Source organism: Ornithodoros turicata, chromosome 10 (assembly GCF_037126465.1).
Source record: "Ornithodoros turicata isolate Travis chromosome 10, ASM3712646v1, whole genome shotgun sequence".
In the NCBI taxonomy this organism is placed as follows: Eukaryota; Metazoa; Arthropoda; class Arachnida; order Ixodida; family Argasidae; genus Ornithodoros; species Ornithodoros turicata.
In genome coordinates this window covers 32,589,525-32,615,762 of record NC_088210.1, presented here as the reverse complement: position 1 = coordinate 32,615,762, position 26,238 = coordinate 32,589,525, and the positions used below count along the sequence as shown (strand labels likewise).

The 26,238-nt window shown below is 45.3% G+C and overlaps 1 protein-coding gene across 1 annotated transcript in view; it reads right to left on the bottom strand.

Annotated features, from left to right (window-relative positions):
* The window catches only part of LOC135369942 (high affinity cationic amino acid transporter 1-like), a 32,146-nt gene extending 10,162 nt beyond the window's left edge, over positions 1 to 21,984 (bottom strand). Inside the window, exons 1-2 of the mRNA XM_064603549.1 lie at positions 21,507 to 21,984; positions 369 to 829 (exon numbers count right to left, since the gene is read on the bottom strand). Coding sequence (XP_064459619.1) covers positions 369 to 829; positions 21,507 to 21,801 — 756 coding nt within the window. The 5' untranslated portion in view covers positions 21,802 to 21,984. The remainder of the gene's footprint in view (positions 1 to 368; positions 830 to 21,506) is intronic.
* Positions 21,985 to 26,238: the final 4,254 nt, after the last annotated feature.

Sequence of the window (26,238 nt, the reverse complement as noted above, 5' to 3'; positions counted from 1 at the left end):
AAAAAAAAAAACAGGAAGAAGCGCACAAGTTATAATTGCGAATCGCAGAAGTGTTAAAGCGCGCCTGTTTTATGGCAGTCGACTTTTCACGCGACTGCTTCCGTGGAAGGAATGCCAGAGACGTGTATATGGCTCCGTATACGACGCCTTAGTCAGGGAGCAAAATAAGCTTATTTTATTGCTGCTTTACTCCTTCTACATCGTACATCTAAGGCGAAACGTGATGGCATTGTATAGCTAAACCCCTTTTATGGCATGACCTCGAAAACCTTCCCAGAAAACATCATTTTTTTTACGGGCGTCAGGACGTATCGTACCTCTTTAGCGAAAGGGGTACATAGGGGTACATACAGTACAGGGGTACATACCCCTGTAGGCGCGCTATCGCTGAACATCAGCATGGCAAGACTCCACGAATTTCCCGGCGGCGCCGTTGCACCCACTGAACCCATCGTGACGAAGAACAATGCAGCCGCCGCCGACACAGCTATGAGAACACCTCCGAGCCAGCTGGAGTCTCTGCCGGACGTTAGCGCTTTTCCCAGGGGAGCCGCCGCCGCTAGGGCAGCGGCTAAGCCTAGCGCCAGGGCTAGAGGATCCCAGGGCGAACCGAGGGCCTGTTGCCATAGGGTAGCCAGAGCTCCGCCGGCCAAGGAGTCGATGGTGGCGCTCTGTAGGCGAGCGACGGCAGCGACCGCGGCGCCTTGGTGGAGCAGGGATAGCCACCCGACGGTGAACGCAGCTGCCTCTCCGGCCCATTGGTAGAGGCACGAGTACAAGGAGTCTGGACAGGGCTTCTGGGACGTCACCAGCTCGATCAGACATAGGCCTGGTGGAAGAATGGAAAGTTTTGAAATGGCATCCTGTGGTCACAGCAAAGGAGGTTGCAGGGGCATGTGCAAATAGAAAGTCTCGTGTTGGAAACACAGAGCTAGGCCATACAGTCCATCTAGTCCATCTGGAGGGCAACGGCAAAAAACACAAGACTAGTCACTTTTGCCGTGTCGTGTTTTTTTTTTTTTTTTTGCTGCCGTTTTCCTGATGGAATGGATGTAATACCAAGCAGCCCAACTGTTGTTTCATCACTCTTCTAATCATTCATCGTCACATTATGGTGGGTCTTAGCCACAGATCATCATACGATATGGACATAACGATCCATCAAAATCATAGTTTACCATTCGACATCAACATTATGCCCTCCCCCCATTCAACATCAACGTCACTATCCATCACACTGTGCTGTCTTCCCTGCCTTTTCCTCAGACGAGGAAAAACAGATGTCGGCGCAGTACACACCGTGAAGTCGGCTAAGGATGAACGATCCCCACGACTCACATGCAGCCACACTGGCAAGCCGACGCTCCGCTCAACAATAGAGAGTTTTAGAGAATCGTAAGCGTCTTCCGATCCCGACTCTGTATCACTGTCGGCCAATCGGAGCACAGTTCTCTGAGTCCGATTTTGATACGCGGTACGGGCCAAAGACTCCCTAAGTGTGAAAGGGAGCCCCCCTTTCCGAATCGGTCTTATCGTACTTATCTTTACTGGGGCGACTTCTATTTTAAGTCGACATAAACCAGTTTACGTACAGACGATAGGTCGACTTATTCGGTTAAGTCGACTTATGTCGCCCTCGCATAAACGCAGCTAGGTGACACATTTAATTCCTCCCGTCGCTTATAGGTGCCACCACGTAGGCTCGGAATCGTACTCTGGGCAAGAGTCCATATCACTAAAACACTTGGAAGGGCGCTCCGTCGAAACACGACCTGTTCGGAGAGTTTCGATTCCCGCGTTTGCATCACGTGCAAACGAGGTATTCCAAATGAAGCTACCGTCCTTTCACAGGTTCGAGCAGGAATCGATAACTGCAGGCGCACCACCTTAGAAAAAGTTCAAAAAGACAAGGAGATAAAAAAAGGAATCCTTTTGTGTTGAAGGAATACAAAGGAGAGTTCTTTTGTTCCAAGCTGCGAAGAAACTTTCTGGTTAATCAGGAAGGTGTAGTCTAAGAACTTTGGGGATGGCGTGGTAGTACATGCAAATGTGTTGTTCTGAGTTGTCCGCGTACTCGGGTCTAATGTCCGCGTGCACGCCCCCTGTTAGCGAGCTAGCAATTAAGCAAAGGCACCGTTGCTTCATTTTCTGACCGTTTTGCAAGCGGGAACCTGCTTCTGGTCACGGTAATTGTGATTACTATAAAATAGTACGTAATAAAGTAACTAAACGTACGAGGTATCTCCTTTGTACTGAAGATGACGGAGCATCTAATGCAGATATAGTCGTTAACTTCCTATTACACCTGTATACGTAGTTTAACGCTTAATAAGCGCTAGCTTATTATTATCATCATCATCATCATCTGTTGCTGTTTTTCCTGCTTGTCATCCGACTTCCAATCTCTTGACCCGGTAAATGCACCATATACAATAAACGTATACATAATTAAATGTGGGTAATTAAAAGAAGTAATATAATCCTGCCGAAAAACCCAGGGAAAACCTGAGACAGCACAGCCGGTGGTAGGATTCGAGCCCACCACCTCCCAGTCTTCAGCATGACCTTGGCAACCATGCACCCAGCGGTATTTGAAGTCTCTCTCTCTCTCCCTCCCTCCCTCCCTCCCGGCTACGCCACTGAATCTCAATATATCCATGTTACACCATGATTTGTTCAGCGCTTCACAATTTTGCATCTCCACATAACGCCCCCCCTCCCCCAATGTCTCTCACTCATTCAATTCTTCATCATTCCGCGTGCGTACCCAAGCAGCACAACATCTTGACCCAATATTCGCAATACCGGCCCAATATTGGACCAGGATTGGACCAAGATTGGACCAATATTGGCCCTCTATTACCAATATTGAACCAATATTCGCAATACCAGCCCAATATTGGACCAATATTCGCAATACTGGCCCAATATTGGACCAATATTGGCCCTCTATTGCCAATATTGAACCAATATTCGCAATACCGGCCCAATATTGGACCAGGGTTGGCCCTCTTGCCAATATTGGACCAATATTCGCAGTACCGGCCCAATACTGGACCAAGATTGGACCAATATTGGCCCCCTATTGCCAATATTGGACCAATATTGGGCAAAGATGTCGTGCTGCTTTAGTACACCCCTCTTACAGCAACAGTTGCTTCGCGGCGCTAAGACGGAATAAAGATCAAAGCTTGACTCTCTACTCTTCTCCTCGTTAACTGTGTAACGGGAAGGTATTGCTTGAAAAAAACAAAACATTTGGCGCCATCATATATCTATATATATACCCCGAAGGGCAACACGCCTCCCGTGTGGGAACCGACAGTTAGCCTCATCGGACGCACCAAATCGATTTGGGACGCCGAGCTATCGATCTCGAAGTCATCTTGATTCCTTGCCCGTGCTGACCTATACCGGGCACTACTTCCGCCCTTCTCATCTACTGCTTTCGTAGCTGGGAACTTAACCCCCCCCCCCCATCTACTGGTTATATCCTCCGAGATTGGTGCTGTCGGGATAGGAGACTCTCCATCATTCGTCTTCGGTCCCTGATGGAAGTAGTTAGCGGGGAAAGATAGTTCTTCTCGTTCATTTATTTGGAGGGGATAGCGCAGTAGACCTTGACTCACCCGCAGCGTAATGTCATTCCCCGTTGTTGATAGTGGAGCAGCCATAAGGTCGCATCGGTTCCAGACTATTTCGAAACTATGGTGTACTTTTAGTCCTCGTTGACCACTGACCCCGGTATCGAAAATCCCACGCGAAATAATGGCGCTGTTTGACTGCTCTTCGATGGAATACATGACAAGAGCAGACGGCGGATGTTGAGAGTATGCCGGAATTCCCTCTCTGGAAAAAGGCTTAAACGTCATTCCCTACACCACCAATCAGAGCACGGCGTCGCGAAAAGGGATGCCGCGTCGGTGCGTGCGTCTGGACGGTGCCTTTCTCCTCTCTGAGTGAGGCCCTCTCGCTCCTTCTGTTAGGGAGTGACGTCATGCTGATCTCGTTGTCGCTCGAGCCTCCGCAGCTTCGGGAGCACCGGTGATCTTTAAAATTCGTTTATTTAATATCTAAGCACTTTTCGGACGAAAAAATTAGCCAAGTAGATTGTCGACCGATGCCGGACATAGTGATATCGGTTTCATAGATGGGTTTCCGGATGCTACCGTCCCTTTAAATAAAGGAATTGCGTTAATAACAGTGGCTTTCCACGAGCTGTGCTGGCAACAGTAACATCCGCTACGTTTTTCATACCTCAAGCATTCCTGCACGGTACATGTTTATAAGTGCTCCAACTGCTCCAATTTCCCACATTATCATATTGCGGGGACTTTCTTACTAAGTGCTGTAGGGAATTTCGAGCACAATAGGGAAGCGAAGTTGTATATGCTTTGTTCCAACGTGACACAAATTTAATTATTCAGTTTCTTATTAAATGAATAGCGCGGACGTAAGGAAATAATTCAAATCAGAAACTACGCAACTCAATCAATAACTAGCACTAAATGAATTGGAATTAAAATCTGTATCACAGGACGCGACTTTTAGTTAATTTAGTTAGTTTAGTACTGCTGGTATGGCTACGTTGGAGCACTTATAAACACCTACACCACGTGCAGCCAAAGAGCTTCCGCTACTTGTTTCCCCCCGCACGTTACAGTTTGTACACGAAAACTTTTGACTGGTTTATAATATCAGGGGCTTCGGGAGGGCGAAACAGTTTGGATGATGTTTCGATATCGATTTCCCCCCGAGGAATGTGGTCTCTCGCGGAATGTGTTGAATATTGCAGCGCGTGCCGCGGCTGCTATTTCGGCGCCTTTAACGCCGAATTCGCGTTGGTCATTTTCGACGACAACATAACCGCGCGTCGAGCAGCAGCATTCGCTAGACGCATTCCGAACAATCTTGCGGCTGAGCGCGTTTTGCGATGTTGCCTATATAGTCTTCATTTGATGACGGGGCGAACCACTGCCCCCCCCCCCCCCCCCCCCCGCTTTGTTCTCACTCGAGCGAGTTTTGCCGAGGTATCGTGGACTGCCCCCTTTAATCCCACTCACAACCTTATTTTCTCTCTCTCTCTCTCTTTCTCTCTCTCGGTCCTTCAAACATCTCGTCGCTTCAGTAAACAATCCATCTTATCCTGGTGCCCTTTTTTGATCAAGTTTGACACCGGACCAACACCGCTTTTTTCTTTAATTCTCCACCGTTTCCTCGTGCTCGGTAGCACTTTCATATAATGCCCCCCAATCTTGGCTGTCGCGAACTCACCCAGTATTACATTTGCCCTCTCGTACCTCTCTTTCTCTCTCTCTCTCCTCGCACCAACGCTTATTATTTTTAGCCCTTATTCTCGATCGTAACAAAACTTCGAGGCAAGCCTCTAGATGCCGATTGGACGATGAAAGCTTCTAGGAACGGCGCGTGTAAAAAGAAAGTCAAATAACAGGGGTGTAATAAAAGGAGAAGGAAACAGTTGGGAAAGTGATAAAAAAAAAAAGGCCGTTCGGGTGATAAGGTAATCTATGGGCGGTACTTTTGCTTGGAGAACAGCGGCAGAGTCATTGAGCTCAATTTCTCGCATGAAATATGCTGTTCGCTAGCAGAATAAAAATATATATATATATATATTGTTATCGTTCTTCTGCCAGATGAATAGAAGTTTGTATGCCTCCACTTTTTTTTTTCATTGGTATTAGAAACGGAAACGTTCTTTTTTTTTTTTTTCATTAGGATAGAGCAAATTCTACGTCTGCGATGGTTCTTGCTAGATTAGCATAGTTGGTGCTTGGTCGGAGCTATTTTTTTAACCGATGTTAGCGCCGCGAACCAACTGTGGCTATAGACGTCGACGGATGCAGAGAGAACAGCAAGGAGGAGCGGGGGAGTGAGCGAGGTTAGTGCGCGACCTGGGCCGACTTCTTGGGGAACTGCGCCAACATTCGTCTGGAATAGCTGCCTGGAAACCGAGAAGACAAAACAAAAAACAGACAGCACAGCGGGTGGTAGGATTTGAACCCTGAGGATGATTGACAGTATCCGCATCCGCTTGAGTTGCAATAGGTGTATCCGCATCCGCGGTTTTCCGCAAGCGCTTCTACTTTTACTGCTACTGGATATAAGCGCACCCGGCCGTGCACACATGTGCGCGCGGGCGCAATTATGTGTCGGTGCATATCGACGTATCGACGAAATATGTATCGATGGCAGTCAGAACGTGTCGCTTCCGTGACTATTGTCTATAAGAGCGCGGCTGTGTTTGACCACGCTCCTAATGACTACGTCATGTCAAGCATGCATCGAGCAGACCTAGAGGGCGTTGGCGGCGGACACTGCTCACTGAAAGCGAGAAAGTGAATGCTCTTCCAAGGCGTTAGAGAGCCTTAGACTAGATTATCCATGCGCTTTGAGGGCCCGCAAAGAAAAATAGGATGACGTTCACTTCGCACGCCCAGAACTCGAACAACAGCAACAGCACAGTGTCAGATGTATTTCCTCGGCAGATATTCCGGGCGGACGTCGGCATAGCTCCCATTGAAGTCGGCCCCAGAACCCCTACTATTCCCTCCCGTTAACTCCCACTTCCCTCTTTCCCACCGATCATAACCCCTGTTGCTTCGCGGCGCTGACTAATAAAACGCAGCGTGCGCATTACGGTAGTAAGCAAATGCTGCCTCAAGTCAGGACTTTCCTGGGAGCACGGCCACCTCTCTTTCAATTGGTGAGGCTCTCACCCTGACCGAGGGACTACACGTTCTACGTAGCCTTCCGACGCTGCTGCCTACACCTGCGCACTGCTGACGATGGCCCATTAAGGCCGAAACAGCTGTCCAGTGCTGATATGGCGACGTTTGAGTTAGAAATTATCTCTTTTCTTGATTCATGCGGGAGCCCTGTACCGCTTTCTCCCTGCAGTTTCGTAATCCTTTGCCATCAGGGCTCTTCAAAAACGGGTGCTCTAATCCCCGAAACAAAAGCTGGTCTGACACCTTCAGTCCCCTGTAACGCCAAAAGAAAGAAAGAGGAAAGGCCAATCTGTCTAGATCACTGTTTGATGGGATAAGTGTTCGGAGTTTCGACATCGTCTTTGAGGTAGGTTGTTTGACGAAGCGGGATTTAATAAGAGGCGCTCTTCGCCGAGTGTGGACCTTTGGAAGGACTGGAAATAGCGTTACGTGAGCAATTTTTTTTCTCCCTTTTTCTTTTCTTCTTCTTCTTTGGTAAAAATGATCGCATGTTCCCCCAAGTCCTGTGGTCCGGGGTTTCTTATGTTGAATTCCAATGGCAGAGTCGGAGCAAGTGGCACACTCCGCAGTGGAGCGGCCTGATCTGGCCTAGAGCAAGTGATCCGAATCTGCGACTGGAACACTTGCGCACAACTTGGAGTTTAGCCCTGGCCAATCTTCCTTGGTGGATGGCGGCCAGAGACGGATTGTACTCATGTTCCCATACAACGCCATGTTTAGCAACATCAAGGTTCTCCTAATCTCCTAACGTTGCCCTGGTGATGTCTGGCTTATTGCTTTCTTCAAGAAAGAAATTTGCTAACGTACCACGCGAAATACTAGTCACGGCGAGGACGCGTCGGGAAGCGGCCATGTTACCGAAGCAGAGACAGGAAATAGGAAGCACGAGCGACAAGTGACACGTCACGTAGAGTTCCGGTTGAATCTGCCTATTTTGGCGGATCAGTCTGGGTTGCTCCCTGGAGCGACCGTGGCTCGAAAGCCGCTCCCAAGCTCCCATTGGAAGACTCCAGAACTGTTCCCAATCTGTCAATGGAACAGACTTTGCTCTCGGCAGAGCAACAAAACTTGCTCTGGAAGCGCTCCGAATCTGCCATTGGAATTCAACATTAGGTCTATCCGCGGACTTCTGTGCTACCAGGCTGAGGCTACTTTCCATCATGTCCACTAGATGCCGCTTGCTTCGCAGCGCGTATGAATACGGTCTAGGGAACATGTAGGAAACCGTGTATTCACACAAAGGACATTACCCAGAATACAGCGGAAAATAAAAAAAATAAAAGAACAGAAAGAAAACAGTCATAGCTTCCTGCTGTCACGTACGTGAGCGCGAGCGCACAACGTCGTGTCTATATTCCGTAGCAGACGACAGGAAAGGACGCTGACGGTGTCGTCTGCCAAGTGTCGTCTGCTCTGAATGGCGCCGTGTGAATGCTGGCACCGTGTGTGTGATGGGACGGAACTTGCGCTCTGTGAGCAGTGTTTTCGCTTTTCCTTACATTAGGACCTTCCGTGAGGATTTCCTCCGCGTGAAAACACGGAAAGGCTATGAAGAGGATAACTGCGTGTCCCATCCGTCCGTCCGTACCAGCGATTCTCTTGGCAAGCACCGCGTATTCCCGTGTTCTGCAACAGTTAGCCAAGGAGCGTGGTTCCTTTTGCTATGTAGCTCTTTCGCCGATTGCCTTATTTGGACATCGGTGCAAGTTCTCGCCTAGTGAAAGCGTAAGTTTTTGTTCCACATAGCCGTATTTATTGCGCGGACATACTGAGCTTCATTTCTCATTCTGTACTCTAACAATCTACTTATGTATTGTATTGTATATGGGGCATGGTATAAGGAAATAATTTCAAAAATAAATAAAAAAAAGTATTGGCTGCGTCTTTGGACATTGTGCCAAAGACGTTTAAGAATTTAAGTGTACTAGTTTCGTATGGCTAATTTGTCGGCGGTGAATTTTTTATCGAAAACCTTTTAGTGTTTCGTGCAAATCGTTTAATCTTTTTTTTTTTTTGCGTTGTTACCGTGAGGGTTACGCAATTTAAGCGTACTGTTAACGCAGTCTTGAGATCACGTGTGGAGTCACGTGGCCCTAGCCATGGACGGACCTACGAGGTGGTTGATCCTATAAAGCTAGCCTGGTACCTAAAGTGAAATTTGAAAAAAAAAAAAAGGAAAACACAAGGTATACAATAAAACACACGCGCACACACATACAGAAAGGAAAACGCAAACAGGTATATAATAAACACACACACAGACAGACAGACAGACGGGAAGGAAAACACCAATAGAAAGATGCCAGCCAATCATTTTGTCAGCAGGCCGGATAACAGATTCATCGGACATAGCAGGAAATTACCAATTTGACCCGCGAGGCCAAAATGGGGCCATTTTCGCGTGTCGGTATGGAAATGCAACGAGCGCCGTTTAGTTCGATGAAAATGGGCTTAGTGTCTCTCCCTGCGCCCTCGAAGCTCATTGTCTAGTGTTGTTATGGCGTAATTACACAATCTGTCGCGTATTGTTCTCATCGCTAACCGAGAGCAGTGCATTGGTTGCGAAGGTCCGTGTCAGCCCAGTATCCTTATATAGAGTCACTTCACAGGCACACGTTGTGAAAGTGAGAGTTTGCTGTACAACACAACACGACGGGGGTGCTCTGTTTTAGACAGGTTTCCCGGGCGCGTGTTTACTCCTTTGATCCCTTTTTTTGCCGACCAATAGGGAGCGCCCTTCGCCGCTGGGGTCTGTGGCTGCCAGTATTCATAAATACTATATATATACGCTTTCGCAGACGCCTAATACTACGTATGACCTCCCCTTGTTATTTTACCAACCACAAACCAACGTATGACTATCATAAAAACGAAGATACTTTGGTGGAAATCCTGTCGAATAATCTTGCGCTATCTGAATGTCATAAATCTTGAGCAGTCACATCTTGATATTTTCAGGTTGGCTGACATTCAGATGATTACATTGAACAGTAATGTTGCGTACGCTCTGCTCATCGTGTACACTTGGTTGGGAAAAAGGTTCACGAATTCCACGAGGAATTCGTATATTTTTCTGAACTCTACTAATAAACTTAATATAGAACACGGCCGGATATAATTTATTACGAAACGTTAATGATAAAACGCAGTTATCGTAAAGTAGCATAATATGTACACTATAGGTAGCACGAACTACGAACTACTATAGGAACTACGACGTACGTAATTTCGAAGCGAGGCAGTTTTGAAGTGCAGAGTGGAGTGGTTTCAACTCTAATATCACGAATCATCTAATCACCTCTAATCTATCATCTAATATTGTGAAAAGTATTGAGATACCATGGCAAAAGTAAAGGTGACGTCTGTCGTAGTTCGTGCATTGAAAGCATTAACGCGTGGTCAGGTACAATTCAGACATTTTAAAACCCGCAGTTACTGAGCCTATAAAGTTGTCACCTGTATCCGATAACATTTATCACTGCATTTAGGGCATTTCAACTTAAATTCGTTAGAGAAAAAAAAAATCAAACAGCGCCGACATCGTCTTGCCATTCTCGGGGTGTAAAAAGGGGTGTATCTATACTAAACTTACACCCCTTTGAATGGAAACACTTCTAATAAAAGGGACATACATTCTCAACTACCACTGCATAACGAAATGAGAAGAAACGACTCTGTATTATTCAACAACCTTACTGCTCTTTACGAGCTTAATAAAGCTAATTAAAGTAATGGTTGTTAGCCACTTAACACGCTGGACACGCTGATTACATTGCCAAAAAGACATGGCCAATACGTCAGGGAGAGAAAATTAACGACAGGCAACGGAAGGAGCCAGGCTATTGCCTTTCCGACTTTTTTTGCTTCCATGTATGTATTTTCATTCTTTACTCTCGAAGCCAGATTAATCTTTCGACCTTATAGCTATATCGACGGCTGGTCCCTGTTAGCGCGATATTTAACGGCAATTAACTCGCTGCCAAATATTTCGAGGAAAGGTCGAGGAATGTGTTCTAATTTGGTGCTCGAGTCTTACTGTGCCCTCCCTCTCTGCATGGTTGCCTTTTTTCGTGATTTATATCGCACTTTGGGCGTGAAATGGCTTCGTAGCGCTCTGGGGGGGGGGGGGGGGGGATAGACATTTTCGGCGTAATCGATAAAACATTGTGCCGTGAAATGGCGCAACGTTGATTCTCTAGCTCCGCCAGCCTGAAGTTGTGTCTTCTTGTGTATATAACCAGTATAGGTACGTAGATATCGTTTCCTCGTCATTTGCCAAAGTGTTCAGGTGGGATGGCCACGTACTAAATGACCGCATGCGAATCTGTTATTTCAATAATAATTGAAAATAGCCTCGCTAAATAAAGGGATGTCTCGCGTAATTTGGCATAAAGTAGCAAAAAAAAGTTGTTCGATGTAAGGAAATAAGTGAAGCAGCGTTGTATCTTCTCAATAATGATGATATTTTACGATACTTTAATAGCTACAAAACAACGTCTCTGACATAAATTAACGTAAATTATCGTACAATTTGATGTTTAAACTCTTACAAAAATTAAGACCAGAAGAAACCCTGCATTTTCTTTCCTTTCGTTAAAATTCGACGATGTGAGTATCTGACCTACACACGAACAAACACAGAGAAATTCCGCAGTCTTCGAGAGCTCAACCTACAATCTTCGAAGGTTGGAGCAATGTCGGCAAAGTTTCCGCTTTTAAACTGTAATTAAGGATGAAAAAAAAAAAAAAAAAGGAAAACACGAGCGTGGTGTGGCAGGCTCCCGAATGTCTGAAATATTTCGTTTAAACGCGGAAAGCAAATCTAAACTAGAAATATACACCGCTTCGAAAACTATAGGGGCTGTCCGTCTCCCGCATACTTTACGTGGATCTTCCGGTGAAATATTCGAGATTGCGGAATTCCATCAACTGCGTCGATACCGAGCATTGATCGCTGAATGTCTCTTTCGCGTCCAATATGTACTCGAAGGTTATCCTCCCTTCTCTTAATATCTTCCTCTTTTTATCGCTGGACGCGCCAGAGCACCGGAGATAAGGGACTGACGTTGCCGGTGTCACTGGAAGAGGCCGTCGTCTGCTCGATTAGGCTTAGCGCTTTCGCATTGATGGACGCTGTGATCGGAAATCACCGATGCGGGAGCAACTCAACAGGGAGAAGAGGTGAAATGTTTTGGAAAGGTGAACAAAACGGGACGTCGGTTTGCTGTTCGGCAAGGAAAAAGTTGTTGTCCTGGACGTCCTGGGCCGACTTCAGTGGGGCACTGTGCCGACAGACTAACAAACGGTCAAAGAAGGATGACATGGAAGGATAACATGTGGACGTCAGGGAGAAAACTTCGTTTCGGACGTATATGCTAATGAATCCAATTGGGTGTCCGCCTTCGCTGCTTCTGCATTGGTCCGTGCTATAGCACGGTGAAGCAATTGATTGATTGATTGCTGTGACGTCATATATCGAGGGAGGACAGGGGAGGATAACATGCGTCCTGCGGGCACAGTTCAGAAAGAACTGTATACGTGTCCACATCGGTCTGGAAAATCTTTAAAAAAAAAAGAAGAAGAAGAAGACAGAAAAAAGAAAAAGAAAGAAGAAAAGAGAACCTCAGACAGCACATCCGGTGGTGTCTGTATATGATTCGATATTTTTCTTGGTATCTTGCGTCAAATGTAAGGATTCGTTGCTTTTTGCTCCCACCGCTCGAAGAGAGGAGATAGATCGTAATACATATGAGACAAAATAATACGACCTATGTCCGTAACAAGTTATATACACACAAGGGTTAGTTCTCCGCGGACGAAACAGCGAGCGCTATGCAACATTATTGGAAACAGGTGTTCATGCTGTCTCACCCAAGCTATACGTATGAAGTCTCCGCAGGGTGCAGCTGTTGTTGATCATTTGCTGGAATAACTGCGTGAGCTGGAAATACGAGTCGGTCGAGGAATTGTAGATATATACGCGAAACGGATGCTTTTCTGCGAGGTTTGAACACGCGCTCTATAACACTGTCCCAAACTATATACTCAATGTGCCGCTGCAAGTTCGTTTTTTTGTTGCTCGCAGAAGTTCGTGGGTTACGCGCGTAATGACAACAACAACAACAATAAATGAAGAAGTGATGATGACATGGGATGTTTCCCCGTGGTAGCCACAGGACACTACCCCATTTCACAGTGGTTAATATGAAAGGATGAATTATGGTGAGAATGAAGCAACGACAGGTCGGAGTTCTGTTTAGAGCTCTTCAAGGAGTCCAGTGGCCTGCATGAAAACGAAAAGGGAGCGACGAGCCCGGCACTGATGTTCAGGGGAGCTCCATGGGCCAAGTACTTTGGACAAGCTGAATGGTCTATGGTCGAGGAGTTCAAGCGCGTAATGAACTCACGCCTTAAATATGTGAATGACGAACGTGTAGTTCGTCTCGAAATTCATTGCAATATTTCTCTTTTATCAATTTTAGCGAGCTCTCGCAGATATCGCTCCATGGCACTCTAAGAAAAAAGGGAGTAATTTTACTCCTCTTGGGGAGTAATTGCATTGCCACAAAAAATAGTCCCTTTCGGGAGTAAATGCACGGGAGTAAATGAATGTCACAGAGTGAAGACCGCATTTCACGCGCTGTTGTAAGAGTCCCAGTACATAATTGGTGCGCATGCATGAAAATACTTTGAAGCAAACCGTCAACCGCGATATATCGAGTGATATAAAATCTCGCGCCATACTAGGGCACAATTTGCGAAGAAAGATGCGCTAACTGTTTCTTACTCTGTGTGGCTGGAAAATTGCTACATTGTCTGAGTTATACAGCCTTATGTCGTTCAAATTGACCAAGGGCACATATTTACGTAGACTGTCGCATTCAGGAGATCATTCGCGAAGTTTAGTGACAATTTGCAGTCCTGGGGAGTAAATGTCGGGACTAAATGTTGGGTTAGGGGACTAAAATGGGGAGTAATTGCAGACTAGGGGAGTAGAAGCTGCAATTACTCCCCGTTTTACTCCTTTTTTTCTTAGAGTGCAGAGCCATACCGACCGATGGTGTGCTTTCTGTACTTGGCGTTTGCTACTTGTCGTGTGCAGGGCTACTTGTGTCTGCAGTACGAAAGATGACAGAGGTAAAAAAATTGCGAATTTTCGCAGAAATGGTTTCCCCCTCTCTCTCACTCTTTCCTGCTGTCCTCTCTCCATCTCTCCACATCTGTACGCCGCTCATAGCCACAGTTGCTTCGCGGCGCTAATACGAAATAACAACAACAACAACAACAAAAAACACAGAAATGTGATCTGTTAAAACTAACGGTACAATGTTATGATGTTTGCTTAATTCCATTTTTACAAAAAACAAAAACAAAATATCAGTGATGGCCACTAACTACTTCTACAGTAGTTTAACTATAACTACTTCGCGATGGAGGAGTTTAACTAGTAGTAGTTCAACTACTTTTCAGGGGAGGTAGTTAAAACTTACTACTGTAACTACTGCAATGTATTTTAACTACATCTATAACTACTTATTAACGTTGTCCATCAACACCAATCCCATTCTATGGTGTTCTCGGACACCTAAATGTGAATCACAGGCAGCGATAAAAGTGAAGCTTTAGTACGCATGCACGGCACAATTGCTCTGCACCTCCGTTCTCATCAAACAAGTAGCTCAAGGTAAAAGTCGGGAGCACAATGGTGCCGTAAAGCTTGCGGCAAAATCGGAAGCAGTTGGCGCCTGCAGTAACCTAACTACTGTAGTTAACTACTCGAAATAGTAGTTTAACTAGTAGTTGCCACTACATTTCTGCAAGTAGTTGATAACTAGTAGTCGCCACTGCATTTCTGCAAGTAGTTGATAAACTACCTCATTGTAGTTAACAACTGGTCATCACTGCAAAACAACATCAACAAGCAAACACATAAAATGGATAATAGAATAGAACATAGTAGACAAAATATTAAGTCAACAAAACATAAGGAAACTTCCTGTTACACTGCGATCTTAATGCCACTGAAGCGAAATGGCGCAACTTAAAGTGTTCCTCGTTCTCTGAACGTATAGGCAGTCTTGCAGAGTTTCAATGCATCAAAATTAAATGAAGTTTCACATACCGATATGTCAATATTCACATTTTGCTTTCCGCTCTTCAACAACAATGCCTAATCGTACGAAGGAAGAAAACGGACAATGAAAGACTGCCGTCTGCTACAAGTTTCCTGAAGCGAGCTTCCGGCGGAAGCTAAGGAAGAGAAGATTGCAGACGATAGGGTTTTCTTCATCCTTTCATACTTTCTTTGAGCTGCCGGTAGAGTGCAAGTTCGGAGACTCACGCTATGTTGGTACGACGGCACGTTCCCTACGAATCTTAGGGTTATTTCAGCGTCTGGTTACTTGCCTTCTGCATTTTTTTAAAAACCCTTTTTACGTTTCTACCTTTTGTTATACTCGCTCATACTTAAAAATGAAGCCAGACCCGTGGGCGTTGGCATTTTTTGAGCACTGCCGTTTTTGTTTCGCGTATACACGAGGTCAAACACGACAAAAAAAAAAGAAAAAGAAGTGTTGGTTCAGATCTGATAGATCTGATTTCTGTGCTGTATCGAAAGTTTTCATCAACTGTGTCTGTCAGGTTCGGCTCGGACTCTACCACGAACGAGTTCTATGTAAGTTGTAAAAACGCCGGAATGCATCTGCAATGCTGTGCAGGAACTTCTGACGGCGACCTAGAACCTGCTCAACTAAACATTTTGTACTTGTAAATATTTAGCACGTGTATATAGCCAACCCCTAAACATCACCTATCCCTCAAGTAGTCATCAAAATATGCGTCACATTTTTAATTTCAAATGGCAAAATAATGAGACGAGATAACGTGTCAGATAAGATATATAGTTCGCGGTGATTGCCGCCAAGCCATCTGTATTGCCATGTTCTGTGTTCTCTCTCTCTCTCCCTCTTTCATTTTTTTTAATATATCATCTTAAAAATAAAGTTGTTGTTGTTCCACCGACATAACCCGCTATTTTTGTGTTTCGTCAACAACGACGAACCTGTTATACAAGCACCCATTGTGACAGACTACACATTACATCATCTGCGAATCAACAATAGCAGTCGAGCTCATCCCACGACAATACCACGTCATTTCCATCTGCCCAATGGCGTGCAAACAGTAGCGTTCGTTGGCCAATGAAGTAATAGAAAGAAGAAATCCGAGGCACGTGATGAGGTCTATGCATGATACGTCGCGTGACGCCTCGGGATTATGTGTAGTATACATCAGCATAAGTGATGTTCACGGGCGCGATTTCACGTGTAACATGTTGGACATTAGATGAGACAGGATTTGAGACGGGGGGCAGGTCATTTTTCTGGGTGAATGCTTTTTCTGTGTGGATTTCTGTCGTATAAACGTAAATTTGGATTTGCTGAAGAGGGATGGCCGAATGTTTTAAAGCAGCACAGAAGTCATTTTTAACACCCTGTTTTCTTTGTATAAAACTGCTAAGCAGGCCAGTAAGATGCACCGTAAGAATTAATTCACCCCATAGAGTCATAATTATCGCGGAAATTGAATTTAAAGTGCGCCGCAAAAAGCGACCGTGCGCAACGGCGGAGAGCAGTACCAGCCTGTGATCTGCCTGGGACCTCGCGCTGACGCTACAGGGGTCACGCTCGCTGATTGGTCCAGAGAAATGTCGTCTGCTACTCCACTGTCGTCTGCTACGCGGCTGTGTCGGTGCTCTGAAAAAGCATTGCTCCTGGCTCGGTCATGATTCGGCTGCTCCTTCTACTCCCAATTCTCCGGGAGCAGTGGCAAAACTAGTTTACGGCAGCAAAGGGACAGGACGCTGACCCCCATTGACCAGCGAATCAGAACGAGCTGCCCCTGTGACGTCATCGGTGACGTAGCATCATACCTTCTCCTCCTCGTTATACTCGGCGTGGCGAGTTAAGGGTGATCACGTGGGAGCATGTTTATGTGATTTTTTTTTCTTTTCTGGGAAACAAATTGCACGCATCAAAACCTTTCGCGCTATTCGGTAAAATGAGACACACACTTTCATCAGACGTCTTAATCTGATTTCTTTTTTTTTTTTTTGGTGGCCCTCTGTACTTCTTTAAAGGGGAAGTCATTTCGTTGTTTTAGTATGAGGCAAATGATTTTTATATCGTTTATGCGAAAACTGTCGCATGTAGAATGCGTAAACAACGCGTAGAGGTGTACAAACATATACAGGGTGTTCAAAATTAAGCTTTCACTAGCACTTTATAAATAGGCGAACAAAAGAAAACTGGTGCTACTTTTTCTGTTCCTTGAGTAAGAAACATGTGCTACATAATTAGCAGCACCTGTTTTTTTACACAAGTAGCGTAAAGTTATCATCCGGTTTCCTGTCATCGGTGTGTTTGCGTAGTGCTCGTGAAAGCTTAATATTGAACACCCTGTATGTATCGACCTACAATTTCCGGAATGTGATTTCGGAGGCCCTCCACTTAGAAAGACCGGTTGAACTCGAGGCAGTATTCGATGAGGATAGACACAGCTGCATCCGTCGTTTGTGCTAATGTTTCTTCAGTTTCTGTTTCAGCTTCTAAAAATATTTTTGAAACATGGCCAAAGGTTTGAGAGGACCACTTAAGGGTAATTGCCGCATCTCTGCAACAGCCTGCAGTCACATTTTCCGAAACGAACGCATTCGAGGATAAGCCTTTATTCTGGAATATTGCTTCTTGTAATTAATATCAATTTACTTTTGTAACACGATGGAAATTGATCTTCTGAGGCTGGAACACAGTAGAAAGGACAACCACAAGCCATTGAAATTTTTGATACATGTTTGCACGCACTTAAAACAGAACTTCACCACATAGCACACAGCTAGCCAACCATAATCCTTAATTACATCGTTCTCTACCATGATTTGTGGAAAACTGGAGGCCTACTCCTTTTTGTTAGACTTGTGTTACACTTACGTTAGTTGTCACAAAAAGGCGTGTGCCGCCTCGCGCTTTCCACGTGTCGAGGTTGATGAATGTTTCATTCTGTTCAACGGTTGACCTTCAGAGTGCTGTGTGGTGAAGTTCTCTTTTAAGAGTGCAGGGTGTTCAAGTAACATTAACCTATTAACAGTCACCAGGCGAACAATGTAACGGCAGACACCTAATAATAAAACGAAACAGAAATATAAACACAGCCCGGTGACATCATTTCGAATCCCGGAACCGTCTGCCGTTATTCCCGTTTTCCACAAGAATGTCGCCAAAGTTCTGTGCGGAGTCGGCCCAGGAAGTCGCGAGCAACCTGGCGCCACGTAGTCAATCCAATCCAATCCAACCCAATTTTATTTTTCTCGCTATACCCACGAACACCCACATCGTCTAAAACGAAACTACCAAACAGACTCGGTACAGAGAGGGCAACAGCTGTCGGAAGCACTCTAGCCCGCATTATGAAATGTAAAAAAATAAAAAAATAAACGACTACATAAAAAAAGCCATATGTAAAGTAACACAGACGATGTCGCCCCCGCTCAGAACAACAGCTGGGATCAAGTTCAGTTTTACTTTCGTGTTGAATAGGTTGTTTGCAGAGCTCTACCTCTAGTTTGCAGCATGTGTCGCTTTGTCGAAAGAGCACTCTGCGGAGTAGATGGCGTCACAGAACAACTCGAATTGCAGACGTAGGAGAAGCAAAGAATCAAGTGGAAGCTTCATCTGGCGCACTGTTTGTGTGTCTCTAACGCATGCAAGCAGCGACTGTGTACTTTCTCTTTTGTGTTTCCCTTTGCTTTTTATTTTCCAATCCAATCCAATCCAATCCGCTGGCTGATCCCGTGTGAATCTCCTCTGTCGTAGTGTGTGGAGTTAATTTGAAATGCCGTGGTGGTTCTCTTCGGTTTGTTTCGCTATAAGTGTATCAATGAAATACAGAGTCAACGGTATTTATCTTTAGGTGACTTCTGTCACATAAAATGTTATCTCCGTGCACCGCGCAGCAAATACGAACGTGAGCAGCGAACACACGTGTGTGGAGAGAGGACAACAGGGAAGGAGTGAAACGCAGAGGGGTGCTTGGTGTGCGTCCTGGGTCGACTTCGGGAGGAATTGTGCAAACGTTCGTGTGGAAAGTTCTAGTACTCGCGATCATCATGAACACATTGAAACGAATGCTAGACAGCATATAAATATAAAGATAATAATAAAATATACCCAAGCAGCACAACATCTTGGCCCAATATTGGACCAATATTGGCAATACTGGCCCAGGATTGGACCAATATTGGCACTACTGGCCCAGTATTGGTCCAATCTTGGTCCAATATTCGGCCGCCATTGCAAGTATTGGTCCAACATTGGGAACAAGATGTTGTGCTGCTTGGGTAAGAATAAAATATAAATATAAGTGAAAATGTAGCAAAAGCAATAAAATGCGCATGACAGTCTATCTCATAAGCAACCTGCTTCATTACAAACACATTTTCCTAAAACTCTTTTTTTTTCTTTCTAAAACAGTTGAAGAATGGAATAGACTCTACCGCGCGACCTTGTTTCTTCTTCAAGTGTCATTGTTTTGTGAAAAGTTATGCACGTATGTGTCAGAATGATTGAATTGTTGTGATCGTGTCGTCATTGAGTTGTTATCCCCCACTCCCCTACACAATGCCACTTACGTGGAGCGGTATAGGGTAATTGTAAATAAATAAATAAATAAATAAACATGTAGATTAACTAGCGTGCGCCACGCGCCACAATAACTTGGAGCCTGTTACCCTGATGAATTGCGGATCGAGTTATATTAGTTATATCTATTATTATTTTTAGATATACAGGGTGTTCCTTTTTCCCCGCAACATGTTTTTTGAAGAAAAAAAAAGGCCACGAGAGCATCATGGATGTTGTTTTTGCAGTTGAGTTACATATACTGCCAGACTCCTTTAGAAGAGAGTATGTAACTACAAGATGACTAAGGAGGATTTCAGGAATTTGCAAGAGTTTCATGAGTCCCCCATTCCGCAGTCTCGCTTTTTTTTTCCCAAGAGTTATTTAATGAATTTTAGATAATTAGCCATCTTGTAGTTACATACTCTCTTTCAGAGGATGTCTGCCTTGCCGTGTAACTCGGCAGCTAAAACGGCACCAACGACGCTCTCATATAGCTTTAAAGCAAAATCCCTGTTGATAAAAAAAAAAAAAAAAAAAAAAAACGCCCCGTATAAAACCGATCGCAAATTTCTCTGGAAACAGAATTTCACCACGTAATACCTTAGCACGAATCGACTTCCAAAATGATGTACTCCTGCTTTCTGATTGGTTAATATCGTGGAGGCGAGCTAATGAGAGGAGATAACAAGTCAGATAAGGTACGCATATATAGTTCCCGCCAAGCCAACTGTGTCGTGATGTTCTGTTCCCCCCCCCCCCCCTGTCTCTCTCTCTGTCTCTCTCTTTAAGAGTGGAAATAAAGGCTAGCCTGGTGAGACTATCCCTGGGAAGGGCCAATGACATCTGTTTGCGCTTGAGCTTTCAGTTTTGATTGATTGATTGGTTGAAAAGAAAACGGTGGGGCGCCGGCACTTTCTTCTTTACGGGTCTGATAGAATTTAGGAAAACTGGAGATCCGTGTAGGCTTTGTTTGATCTTCCTATGATGGATAGTTATTGCGCGATAAAATATAGGAAGATGCCAGCTTCAAAATAACATATCGCTGCAAATGCTTCCGAATTAACACGCGTCCATTCCTATACTTTTGTATGCATGATTGCCGGGACCGCGCGGGCAGTCCGAATTATCCGAATTTCCGAATTATCGGGGGTCGAATTAACGAAGTTTTACTGTATTTTGATATCCAGTAGAGATGTATTACAAAATAGAACCAATATTGACAGTAACGAAACACAAATCAGGCTTGTACCTCACTGAGATTGTTTTCAGAAGATCAGTGTACTGTGACATTAGGAATAAATGTCATAAGGAAGAGTTTCGTATGAAATGTACCACGACTCATATTGCATAATATCTGTCTCTGCACTATTGATTCCAGTTTCAAATACCGGATTGAAGAAATACTTCTTGGCTGTAAAGAAGAACGGACTGTAAAGTAACAAAACTACGCAGCTTGAGTACCTGCTGTTTGGTACAATTATTGATACCATGCTTTACTGCAATTCCTCCTGTACAGACGACAGCATTTGACGAAGATACATTTCGCAACCTGTTATTAGGAATCGTTCATTTCAAGGAATTACTTGTGACAGTTACAGGTGCAATTCATTGTTGCTGAAATTGAAGTCAATATGTAATGGATCGTACCTTTATTTTCGATTTTTTAGCAATGGACAGCCAGGCGATTGAAATAAGAGATAGCGCACAGTTTTCATCCAATCAATATGCAAGTATTTGTGTAACATGATTTTTTTCGACAGACTAGAGATGATATCAAAGTACTACTCTATTTTATTTCCTCCGCACATTTTGATCCCTTGTACATTGATTGCAGTCGGGTGTGTATACCGTAAACACCAGCGCTCGAAATAGTACAAAATTTCATTGCCTTTACGGTAAAATTTCGGGAATATACATCGTCGCGGTGCATTTATGCACAATCTACTGGCAATTAGGAATCTCCTGTGCATATATATTTGTGAGCATGTGAAGGTTCTTGAGACTGCAAAGCACGGTGACGTTTGCGTGAGAAAAGCGTATAGAAAATCCCACAACCCTCCCTTTGAAAAAAGAAGCTTACCCGCCAAAAGCGATGCAACAGCAGCCACAAGCAAGGACGGTACCACTGCACCTGCCGAAACGGCAGCAGCCGCGTTCCCGACCTCAACGAACACCCCGAACGCCAACCCGGGTGCAACCGCCGCGATCACCAGGTACACGCGCGCCCGCGTCGGTGACAAGGTCGTGCTTCCACGTCGTCTCCCAGAAGGCACCGACCCGTTGCAAGCAGACGATCTTCTGCCGCTCATCCCGTGCGGGCACTTGACCCGCGTCATCATAGACCACAAGACTTCGCTGTTGCGTCGTCGAGCCATAGCAGATGATCTTCTGCGAGTCCAGCTTTTTTTGGGGCTCAGGGCGTCGCGGACTTGGACGCCTGGTTCGTTGACGTCCTCGTTGCGTGAGAACGCGAGGGGGTGACGTTGACACCGGGACTTCGACCCTCGTCGGGTGAGGCGGTCGCCATCTTGCCGTCTGCGAGCGTGTTTTCGTTGCAGACGGCCTTTTTCCCACCGTTCCCTAGGGAAAATCTAGGGACGATTGTGTAACGCTGCATTTTCGTTTTTGTCGCAGCTTTCGACCAGCCAATTTGCGTTATTTCTTTGTTTCCCGGTCACGTGAACGGTGTGTGTCACGTGCGTTGAAGTAGCGAATCACGTCGTGGCCATTTGATTGCTAGGGAGTCGAGCTAGGGAATAGAGAACTATACTGCTGGAAGCAGCAGGTGCAGACGCCTGTCTCGGCGCTGTGGCGCCATCCTTGGGTTCGCGTTAGAATTTCTATAGCAGACAACATTATGTTTTTGCCAGCGCTTTTATTTGCTTTCGTAGCTCAGCAGCTGTGGAGTGAGAAGCTGTCAGCAAATGTGTCTAAGCAGAGCGGTTACGTCATTTTTCTCCGAACTAATTTAGTCTGCTTTAAAGTGGCGTGTCGTCTGCTTTCTCGAGATAATTTTCCGCTTTTTATCGTTGCTTATGAGTTATGAAAGAGCTATGAGCGCTGCCCGTTTCTTTTTAAAACAACAACAACAACAACTTTATTTTATGATGACAGTTGTTTATTCGAATTTGCTCATATTCTATATCTTCAAGAAAATGATAATAAGTACGGCTGTGCTTGCTGCAGCGCCGCAGAGCCGCCTCCCTGCGTTCCTGGGAAGCATACTTCGCTGCACTGTTCCCTTTCTTGAGACGAAGCCGCCTTGCAAGGGAGAACACGCACGCTGGCTATATACCATTCGCGTCTCTTAAAGCTTTAATTCATTCCTCTCATTATAACCGTCGACCTCCAATAGTACTGGCTTCGAAGAAAGAAAATATACTGCAATGACAACAATCACGTCAATATAGAAACAAAAAAAAATACGGCGCTTCTTTTTTTCTTTTTTATTGAGTTATGGACGTTGTCGGTCTCTGGGTCTGCATGGCTTTGAGCAGCAGATTTATTCTTACGTCCATTTTAAGTAGACAACTAGCAAGACAGAGCTGCCGAAGCAATGGTTCGTTGCTGCACGAAATACGAAATGACGGGTTATATGACAGTGTTTGGACTAAACACCATTTCAATGTGGCTCCCAGCTGTAGATTCTCAGGAAGGCTAAAGAATAGTCATCACGGCAGTCTTTAATTTCGTGTCATGTGAGTTCGTGTACCTTCAAGGTCGTAGGACAAGACTGGGAGCTGGTGCAAGGGTTCAACTTCTACCATCGGCCATGCTGTCTCAAGTTTCTGCAACGTTTTCCAACAAACTTTCCAGATGGATGTCGGTGTCGTGAAGTTGGCTCAGAGCGCATACCAATCCCCCTCTGTCTCTCACTTATAGCCACAGTTGGTACGTAGTGCTAACGCGGAAGAAACAAACACAGGTAACGTCAAACACGCAGATATTGCGCGGTTAGTTATGGAACGACGTAAAAAACGACAGCAATAAAAAAAAAAAAGCGTTGAAGGCGAGACATATTGTTTGGGTTCTGAGTACGCGCTGTGACCATCACTTATTTCGTTGAGGCCGCAAAGCGCTTGGGTCTGCTACTTTAAAACTGCTTAGTATATTTCGTGTTCCGAGACGCTGTTACACATTCACTGTGTTGTAGGTAAGCTGTTTCAAAGATATCGTGTATTTGCACGTCTGCGCCGCAAATCCAGGAAGTACTAAACGAATGAATAAACAAACAAACACACAAAAATGCTGCGACACGTTGCATGTCTTATTATCCATGTTTTCTAGAGTACGGGTATTCGAAATCCCTTCATCCCTGAGGAGAGCATATTCCGAGTAATCCTTGGATAAACATTCACAACGAATTGCGAATGCCGTCTTTTCGAGTATTATACGCGAATGCCTCTTAAGCCCTAACGCACACTGGCCGCTGTTTTTAGCTTAATTGGTTTATGACGACAGTCGCAACCGTGGAGCGTTGTGTGGAGCGTCGTTTTTTTCCTCCATTGGAAGTCTTTTGTCATTTTTAGTTCGCGTTAGCACCGCGTAGCAGCTGCGTCTACACTCTAAAGACAGAACTTCACCGCATAGCACGCTGCGCACCAACCATTGTCACGAATGATACACTCTTAAAAATGAACTTCACCGCATAGCACGCTCCTAGTCAACCATCATCTCGAATGATATCGTTATCTGCCCTGATTTATTGAAAACGGGAGGCGTACGCCTTTTTTGTGACAATTATGAACAGCATAAGTGTCACAAAAAGGCGTACGCCTCCCGTTTTCAACAAATCGGGGCAGATAACGATATCATTCGAGATGATCTTTGGCTAGGAGCGTGCTATGCGGTGAAGTTCATTTTTAAGAGTGTAGTGTTATCGCTGGTGACTGGAAGACAAAGGGGGTGTACGCCTTTTTGTGGCAATTTTTATATATCCAAATTGCCACAAATAGGCGTATGCCCCCTCTATCTCCGAATCAGAAGCGATAACCCTATCATTCGTGGGAATGTTTGGCGCACAACATGCTATGCGGTGATGTTCTGTTTTTAAAGTGTATATATATGAGCGGACGTGGACAGCAGAAATGAGTGGGAGAGTGTTAGAATGCGTCCTGGGCCGACTTCAGGGGGAACTTTGCCGCCGTCCGTCAAGAAACCAGAGTGCAAACAAACCTCAGACAGCACACCCCAGTGGTACACTCTAAAAACAGAGCTTCACCGCATAGCACGCTCCTAGCCAACCGTATCATCCCGAATGGCAACGTTCTCCCCCTTGATTCGATGAAAACGGGGGGCGTACGCCATTTTTGTGGCGATTATCGATCGCAAAAAAACCACAAAAAATGGCGTACGCCCCCCCCCCCCCCCCCGTTTTCAGCAGATCAGGGGAAAAAACGGCGTCACGCGGGATTCGAATCCATGAGCTTGACCATACCTCCACACAATCACTTCTGGTATGTACTGCCTTTCGCTTATTCATACTCCTGCCACACGTGCACTCTTCAATCGCCATTGAACACGCGTGTGGCGCCATCTAGGGTGTAACGTGTCAACAGTTCAGGGAGCGTTGGATCCAATGCTTTTTGCGAAGTTGACACGTTACACGCTTGGTGACGCCACGCGCGTGTTCAATGACGATTGGTTTCAATGATCATTGAAAGCTGCCCGTGTGGCAGGGGTATCATTGCATTAAAAGAAGAAGAAAAAAACAAGCGAGCAGTCGCCATACATAGGCGTTTCATGCGCTTCACTGGTTGACCAGAGCGCGGTGTCTGTGTAATGCAATGGCGGCACACCTGACATGCAATCGACCACACCTGGTATGCACTCTTAAAAATGAACTTCACCTCATAGCACGCTCCTAGCCAACCATCATCTCGAATGATATCGTTATCTGCCCTGATTTGTCCAAAACGGGAGGCGTACGCCTTTTCTGTGGCAATTATGAACAGCTTGAGTGTCACAAAAAAGGCGTACGCCTCCCATTTTCGACAAATCAGGGCAGATTACGATATCATTCGAGATGACTGGCTAGGAACGTGCTATGCGGTGAAGTTCATTTTTAAGAGTGTGCGACAGAGTGACGACCTCAAAAGAACGCTCATTTCCGTAAATACAGTAACATCCTTCGTTTATACAACTTATACTCGTGCCGCACGGGCGGTCTTCAATGATCATTGAAACCAATGGCCATTGAACATGCGCGTAGAGCCATCAAGCGGGTGACGTGTTAACTTGTCGTAAAGCATTGAATCCAATGTCATCCGACACGTTACCCGCTTGGTGGCCTAGGCGAGTGTTCAATGGCCATTGGTTTCAATGATCATTGAAGACTGCCGGTGAGACAAGGGTATTAAATCAGGTGGCGAGAACAAGAAACGTAGAAAATTTGGAATCGTGGGTTTAATCTTTCTATACGAGTGTTTAACTGCGTGGTGGTATCAAGAAGACCTCCGCCGAAGATCCCCCTCTTGCTCAGAAATGCTCTATTGCTTCCGGGCAGATATTTTCCCAAATGCGCTGAAACTTTACGTAGGGCGGCCACTTCTCGAAGGGGAGGTCCCGGCTGCGAGTGTGCGCGAATTTGTCAATCGCTACCGTGAGGGCACCACTGATGACGAATACGGTTCCTAAAATGCTCCAGATGTCGGGGTACAAGTTGAGGAACACGGCCTGGAAGAACAGAGACACGATGATGTCCGAACAGAGCTTCACGGTGCATACAATCACTGGAGACTCCATCTCGACTGCTTTGGCTAGGAAATATAGAGCGCAATAATTTATCTGCCCCATCATGACGAGACTCCCTA